Raw genomic sequence first — 8329 nt, forward strand, 5'->3', positions numbered from 1 at the left:
ATTAAGTAAACAAAATCACTCATTATCTATAGCTGTAGTATTCTGTCATCTGCTTCTAATACAAATAAAATCACAACTTACTTTTACTTCCTCGAAATATATGGAATATTCAAAAATGACATCCCACCCTCTAGAGTGCTGCTAACCATGGATGGAGTAAATGCATCTGAACTTGGTGTAAACTTTATCAACTATTAGATTAACTGCACATTGTAATGTGCCCATGAACACTCTATTTGGTTTTAACTTGAAATATCACAAAATTGGAACTGTTTTGGATCACCCAAAGCAACACTCTATTTTCTTTTCAAATTAAAAAATATACGTAATAAAATTATGCAATAAAATTATATAATACAATAATAAATTATAATTATATATCGAGAACGTTTTAATACGAATCACTTTCGCTTCTCTAGTCTAGAAAAAATTCTTTTTTAAAGCTGAAACTTCATAAGAAAATATTCTATACTTACTGATCTCAGAATTTCCAGACATTCTATTATGATCTGCAGAACGATGATCTTTCAGTTATAATGAAACATAATTTCAGCGATCCCATTTTACCGTCGAAGTAATATGAAACAGTATAAGCAGTCATGTGTTTTTTTTTAATATTATGCAAAGGAGTAACTTTGAATTAATTATTATTAGTTAATTTACTTTTACCTGCACGCAATAACATCATTTATTTCCATGCATAATAGTTAAGAGGGCCGTGAAACTTGTTTTCATAATTAATTAAATATATATCTATGAACAATATTTTGCGTGATACTTAATAGAGCTGTATTTCGGTCTCTAACAACAATTTTTTCCGCCCAATCATGAAACATGGTCCATTTTTAATTATTGAGAGAAACTCAAGAAGAAATGCATAATTTGTCTCATTTAGACGATAGTAAATATATTGAGCAACACTAGTAATTTAAATATTTAAACCTCATTTACATACTTGTCAGCTTTTAATTTTGCAGAGGAAGAGTTTCCCTAGAGGTAGTAAAATAAAAGTTTTATTACAATTATACGCTGAACTATGTTTTATTTTGCTCAGAGTTCAAAAGTAACATTGTATCATACATTGTCATACATTTTTCCTCTTATTTATAGACTTCAAAAAAATTTTGCTGTATAGTTGCCATAATTTTTGAAATCGAAATAAACTAAATGCATTTTTAAGTAGAGAACTGTAGTTATCGTGCAAAGCAATACATGAAATTGACAAAATAACAATTGTTTGAAAAAATTAACCCGAATATATTACTATAAATATGTTGGTTTTTTGAATGAAATGTTCTTGTGATAAAGAAATAAAATTGATTTTAATGCGCATGGTAATATGTGTTCTCAGTAAACAAAATCTGAATAAATAAGTAGATAAAACTATGACCGTGGAAAAGTAGATTAAATATGTGACCAAGCACTGTAAGTAATTTTAATTTACCTGAACACAAAAAATTATGGCTACTATACACCAAATTATATTTCAATGGACGAAATCATTTTAAATTTAGTTTAGAAATCCAAGAAATAAAAAATAACATAAGTTTTACTATAAATTTAAACACGAAAATAAAATTTTACACAAAATACGTATAAGTTGACATTTTTGCATTTATAAAAGTGCAAGTTACGATCGTGTTGTGGCTTTTAATACATGCGTTTTTCTTATAAAACTATAATTATAAAAATATTTTTTTACTATTAAATATTATTAAAAATTATTGTTATAAAATATTCTACTTTAAATATTTTACCGAAATTCCAATTAAGTTAAAAACAAGTTCTTCTTAAAAACTAAACTTCTTCAAAACTAATTCTTTATAAAAACCATCATAAAGAAAACTTTGAACTTTATGAAACTTTTTTTTTAACACGAATCGCAAACTTTTTAAGTATAAAACAGTTTTTAAATTAATGAAAAGAATTAAAGCATTTATTTTTTACTTCAAGAACGGAAATTAAATTAAAAAAATGCTTACATAAATATCTATATTTCAAAAGGTTGCTCTCTCAAAGTAAAAAAATAAAATAAATCGAAACCTTCTAAGTTAGAGAACAAAGAAGTATGGAATGAAGAAAATTTATCTTTTTTATTAAGATGTGGTCGTCTCATCTAGTATCAGCTGTTGTTTCAGGGGAGCAGTAATGTTCCATCTGTTGCCATTTGAGCAGAATTGGAATCGTTTTCATTTCTTTCTAGCTTCTTTTGTCTGTATTGCTTTAATAAAACTTTCAACATGAACCAGTTAAGATTTGAGGGTAGTTCTTTCTATCACATACGCTGAAAAAGAACTGTGCAGGATATATAGTAATAAATCAAACAAACATTTAATTAGTGTCTAGAAAGTAGTAAATTACTTGATACCAGATTAGAAGAAATGTTTCATACATGCAATACTAGTAAAAAAATTATAGCTGTATTCTACCGTAACGTAATATTATTTTATAATGTTTTATTGAAATTATTAATTACTGCAAATAAAAAGAATATGAGTTGTTTACATTAATCATAACTGTTTTTACATTAGTTTAATTAAATTATCATACACTCTCAGAAATAAAACTCTCACTTTTGACGATTCAGCAACTCTTGAGCTACATTTAGTTGATTTTGAGAATGATTTCGTCACGAAATCACGTGATCTGTGACGAACCGTGAACTTTCATGCATCTGACAAAAATGTTTCTTCAACTCGAAACAACATCATTGTGCAAGGTGGGAGATCGTTTACTTGAATGATAAAACTCGAATGAAAATTAGACGATCGAAAATAAAGTGACGGAATAAGTTGATTGCTCTGTATGATAGTTAAGGAATCGACCTGGCATGAGGAAGACCCTGGGATTGAATCCCGCTTAGGGCATGGGCTTAATTTATCTCTGTGTTCTATCCGTCCTTTAAGATGACATTGATCAACCTATGTGGTGGCCACGATAAAACGATAATTAGAAAAATTAAATACTTTAGGCACTACAATTATAATTTTTTTTAAACTTTTTTAAAACTTTTTTCTTTAATTTAATTTTGACGTAATTCATTTCCTACAAGAGACGATAGTTATTTCGTCACTTTGATTTAAAACTCTCTCGAAGCATACACTAGGAAATAATTTCGTCAAAGACGAAGAAAGTTTCGAGATGTTTGAGTGTTAATTTTTTTCGTCGTGTTTATTATGCAGATTTTTCACAACAGTTCTTATTTAATAAATACAAGTGTAGAATGCATTTCAATTGCAAATGATAAATTAAGAGAAAATCGAATAAATGAAATGCACAAAAAAAATTCCAAGATTTCACACTTTTAATGCATCGCTAATTTGCTCAAATAAGCAGCTTCAAATATGAAATCATAACTAAGAAATTAAAAAATTCTGTCATGCTTGAATTTTTCTTAATTCATATTTCTGTGAAATAATTAGGTTTTCTGCTCTAGAGATTTAGTTTTTGCTATGTGACACCACCATATGATTTAATTGAAGCACTTCACTGTAATTAGTTTGTGTTTTTTGACCGAAATTGACACACACGCTCGTTGCGAAAATTCCTTTGCAGTAATATATTTTTTATTGGCATTTCAGGAGTATTTTTTATTTAATTTTTACATTGATGCTTTTTATTTTAAAAATTATCTTGAGGCTTAGATCAAACAACTAATTTAAATACGAGCGTTAATAATTAAAGTAAATAATGTAATTCGGTAAATTCAAAAATAAGTTTATGCTTTAATTACTACGTACAGCCGATTTTATTTTTATTTTTTCAGCCACGCATTCTATCCGAACAAAGTAACATTCTAAATTACTAGAATGAGTGTAAAAATTTATAATATACGCATTTGAACGACAGTAGTTTTAAAATCTTGTTCAGAAATTAATTTTTATTTATACATTCAAAAGATATGCGTAATGCTTGCAAATAACAACAAGTTGAAACAGTATAAAAAAAAGTTGGTATTGTTTTAAAATACATTTTCAAACAAGGCGGAAAAACTTAGTGGTTATTAACGGTTATAAACTTAAAATTATTAACGGATAAAAAATAAATTTACTATAAAACCTTTTTATACACGGCACGCGTCACAATCCTTATAAGCAGGAGAAAACGTGGTCATTTGAAGAACAAATAACGTAAATTTAATTTTTTAATTTAGCTGAAAAGTTATTCAACCTATCAAAAGTTAATTTGGCATGATTCGCAATACAATGCTAATATACAAAAGAACCTAGAGTGGCGCATATATATATATATATATATATATATATACAGTCGACTCGTGTTATAACGATCCTGTGATAGAACGACCAACATGATATAACGACCCTGTGAAGGAGTCCCAATTCACATCCATAAAATATAACGTTATTTTACTCTTGCTATAACGACGTAAAAAAGGTCAACTCTTAATATAACGACCCTCTCTGAATTTGAACACAGCTCTTTTCTAACTTCCTATTGGAAACTGGGGTTGAATGGTTGACCTTGAACAAGCACACCTCCGTTAAGAGGACGCGATACCCAGATAAAAAACCGGAATTGGCAAAATCAGAGTTGTAATAGTCACCCTTTGGGGGCGTCGCTTTGAGGGAGGAGTGAATTGGTACAGTGACAGTGATATATGATAGAGGGTCAGTTAAACTATCCCATCCATAGAGTTGAAATACTGGGTTGACCTACTATATCAACTCTATGATCCCATCCTTCCCTTAGCAAAACTGATCAATATAAGCATTAGTTTCGAAAAGTGATTCTGGGTACGCGGTCCTTTATTTTTAAACCCATTCTTAGTTTCGTTGTGAAATATCCAGAATAGACATTCTAACTATTTATTTGTATGTAAATAGGTGTTTACAAGATAATGGGGATTACTTATATCTTACAATTAATTCGTTTCAAATTAAAACACCAAGAAGAATATAAATTTTTATTAATGTGTGTGGAATTAATGGAATTAATTAAAGTAACTTAGTTTTAATAATCGGAGCTAGAACTGCTAATTATATTGAGCTGTAAATATATGAAGAAATATAATTATAAAAATTCTGAAAAATACATAATTTATTAAAACGTAGGCAATTTATTAAGTCATAATACAGAATTGAAAAAATTATTAAAACTTATACTAATATAATAAAAAGTTATAAAAATAAAAAAATAAGAATTAATTATAAAATATGATAAAAGAAAAATCAAACGCTTTTTAAATTGCATCAAAGAAAATTTTTGTTTTGATGTATCTTTTTCAAACTTACATTCACCATCCGGGAAAATTTTATTTTCTGTAAATAAGTATAATAATTTCTCAATAAATTTTTTAATTTATTTATATTGCTTTGTAATTTTGCTGAATTACAAATTACATTGTTTTGTATTTGTCTGAGAATTTTTCTCCTTTCATTTTCAATAGTTTAAGACACATACGTATATTAGAATATGGGTGTGTGTTTGTGCAAAGGAGAAAGAAAATTTAAAAATAAATATTTCTACACAAAAATAATTTTTTATTTTTTTCCGTTTCAATAATTTTATATTCTTTTCTGTTTCATACATTTCAATCTCCATTTGAATTATTAAAATTTCTGTTTGAGTATTATTTATTTTTGTATTTTAGTATTATTTATTTACTCTCCTTTTTTAAAGCGAATTCTCACCACATGTTCCATATTACTTCAGCCTCAGAAAGATGGAATTCAGATGAAACATCTGTTAGCGTATAGTTTGATAATCAACGAATTAAAAAAAAATTTCCCCTCGATTTTTATTTTTCTGTTATTCTACTTTGTTCTCTAAAGTTTTAAAATTTTGTTTTGATCACATCTTGAATTCTTTACTATCATTTTAATTGTGTATCTATGAGCACACACCTGTTCATACAGATACATATAAAAGCTAAGAGACACTATATTTTTAAAAAAAAAATGGTCATTTTGTTATTTTGGGTGTTTAAATTCAGTGAAGAAAATTTTCTCGAACTACTTTTTTGATGTATGAAACATATGTTTTGTAACATATGTTTGAAACATGTGTTACTTTTTTGTTGTTATTTACGTAATGAAATATAAACTTATTTATAACGCAGATAAGTTTGCAGACATATGTCAGAACTTCGCAAACACAAAAATAAATAATAAATCAAAAATAGAGAAAATGACTGTAATATTACAAAAAACTCTTAATTTTGTGGGCGAAGCATGCAATTAAAAAAACTCTCTAATTAAAAGCATAAAAAATCTTTATTTATAACCATCCTGATCTTTTACTTCCGTATAATCAAGATAAAAACATAAAAGGGAAAAAATAAAAAATTTAAATTACAAAATAGAGCAAATATAAATAGTTTACATGTGTGCATTACAAACAGTATAACTTGAGTCACAAGAAATGTATAATTGCAATAGATTTATTATGTTTACATATGGTGACAAAATGAGGGCTAAAAGCAAGAACACAACTCTTACTTTATCACAGATGGAAAAAAGGAATGTAATATCAAAAAGTTAATTAAAGGTAAAATTGGCAAAGTAAATAATACAATGCTAATTATGGGCATTTTGTAGTAGTTAAAAGTCGAAGTAAACATTTATTTTCTTAAAGTGAACATTTTTCTGTTAATTTTAAATAGCCATCGAAATATCCTGCAAGATATAAAAACGTGTTTCTCAACAAAAGATTTTTAATATAATTTTCTTTAAAAAAGTTTTTAAAGATAAAAGCTATTTTGCAATAAAATACTAAAAATTGGTGTTATATTTTTTTTTCTAAAAATTTTAATGCAACTCGCTAATATCACCTACATACTCCCCTATCCCCATTGTCTCATGATTAAATTAATCTGAATACATTGTATGTTATTAAATTTATGGTATGTCTTAATGGATTAAAATAAATTAATTGTGACATAAATTAAAAATTGATTTATCCAAAATGTAGTTTTAGCGATGATTATTTGAATACATATAAAGTAACGACTTTTAATAGCAAGTCTGTCAAATTGCTATAACTACTTATTTTAGAGAATAATAATTCTGATTCAATAATTGCAAATAATGCTGACAAAAAAACAAAAGAAAAGAAAAGAATACTAAAATATAGAATTAAAATATAAAGTCAGGCAAGAATAAATAAAGCAAATAGGCATTACGATGAGCAGGCAATAAAAATTTTAAGAAATGTTAAAATATAATATTCATGTTTAAATCTAGCATTAGTATATAAAACAAAATAAATAAAATCTGAGCAACAACATGTGTTGCTGAGAAATATAGAGCATTTGCGAGAAGGAAAATTATAATATACAATCGTTGACACTGTGAAAGCAAAATTTTACTGAGAAAACTCATGATAGTAGGCAATTCTGTAAACTAGCACAAGTATTTTTTCAGGCAAACTCATGGTCCTAAATAAATGTGGAAATTTTGAAGATAAAATATGAGTAACTAAAACAAATAATAGTGAAAAAAAAATTCTTTTCAAGAATATACACTATGATGTACAGTTGCAAACATTAAATTTGAAAATAATAATAATAATAATATATATATGTACATTTACTTTCTTCATGCACATTAATGGATTTTTTTTTTTTTTTTTTGTGTGTGTGCTTTGTGCCCTTGCCATACCAGATATTTTCCGATGAGGTTCATTAAATAAACGTATTAATGATGACAGATAATTATAGTATAAATATCTAACGTAACCCACACGTATTATTCATTTCAACAAAATAACTAATTTTAAACACGCCTTTAAATGTGTATTACTCCATTTGTAAAAAAAAGTTGAAGTTATATACTTTTAAAAGTATGAGATAGTTTGAAACATATAAAAAAATTTAAATACCTGCGAAAAAAGAATTTGAGCTTACTTTAAACGAATTGCTAATTTTCTACCTGCTCACTGTATCTGGGTTTTACTTATTTTTACAGAATAGCGATCCTGATTCATTAACTGTGAATAATTCAGACCGAAAACATAATAAAAGGAGAAAATTATACTAAAATAAAGAACTGAAATACAATTTTAGACAAAAATAAATATAGCATACATGCATTACAGAAAATTAAATTACAACAAAAGTAAAAATATAACGGAAAAATTTATTTATGTCTGGTCGCACCGTGAAAAAAACCTTTTTTACAATTAAACTAAAGCATAACAGCTGTGAAAGTTTGCAACTATAAGAATAACATGCTAAACCTATTATTGCTTCTACTAAAATAACGTTTTTTGGAAAATACATATGATGCTAAAAAATAAGAAAAACATGCAAATATGCAGTTAAAATATGAACTATAAATCAGTAAACACTGTGAACGCAACATTTCTTTAG

At 26.7% G+C, this 8329-nt stretch overlaps 1 protein-coding gene across 1 annotated transcript in view; it reads right to left on the minus strand.

Annotated features, from left to right (window-relative positions):
- The window catches only part of LOC107450431 (uncharacterized), a 40901-nt gene extending 40256 nt beyond the window's left edge, over positions 1-645 (minus strand). The window contains exon 1 of the mRNA XM_043054856.3: positions 477-645. Within this exon, the coding sequence (XP_042910790.1) occupies positions 477-498 (22 nt within the window). The 5' untranslated portion in view covers positions 499-645. The remainder of the gene's footprint in view (positions 1-476) is intronic.
- Between the last annotated feature and the right edge of the window lie 7684 nt (positions 646-8329).

This window comes from Parasteatoda tepidariorum, chromosome 10, assembly GCF_982258835.1.
Source record: "Parasteatoda tepidariorum strain Cologne lab strain chromosome 10, Ptep-v5.0, whole genome shotgun sequence".
In the NCBI taxonomy this organism is placed as follows: Eukaryota; Metazoa; Arthropoda; class Arachnida; order Araneae; family Theridiidae; genus Parasteatoda; species Parasteatoda tepidariorum.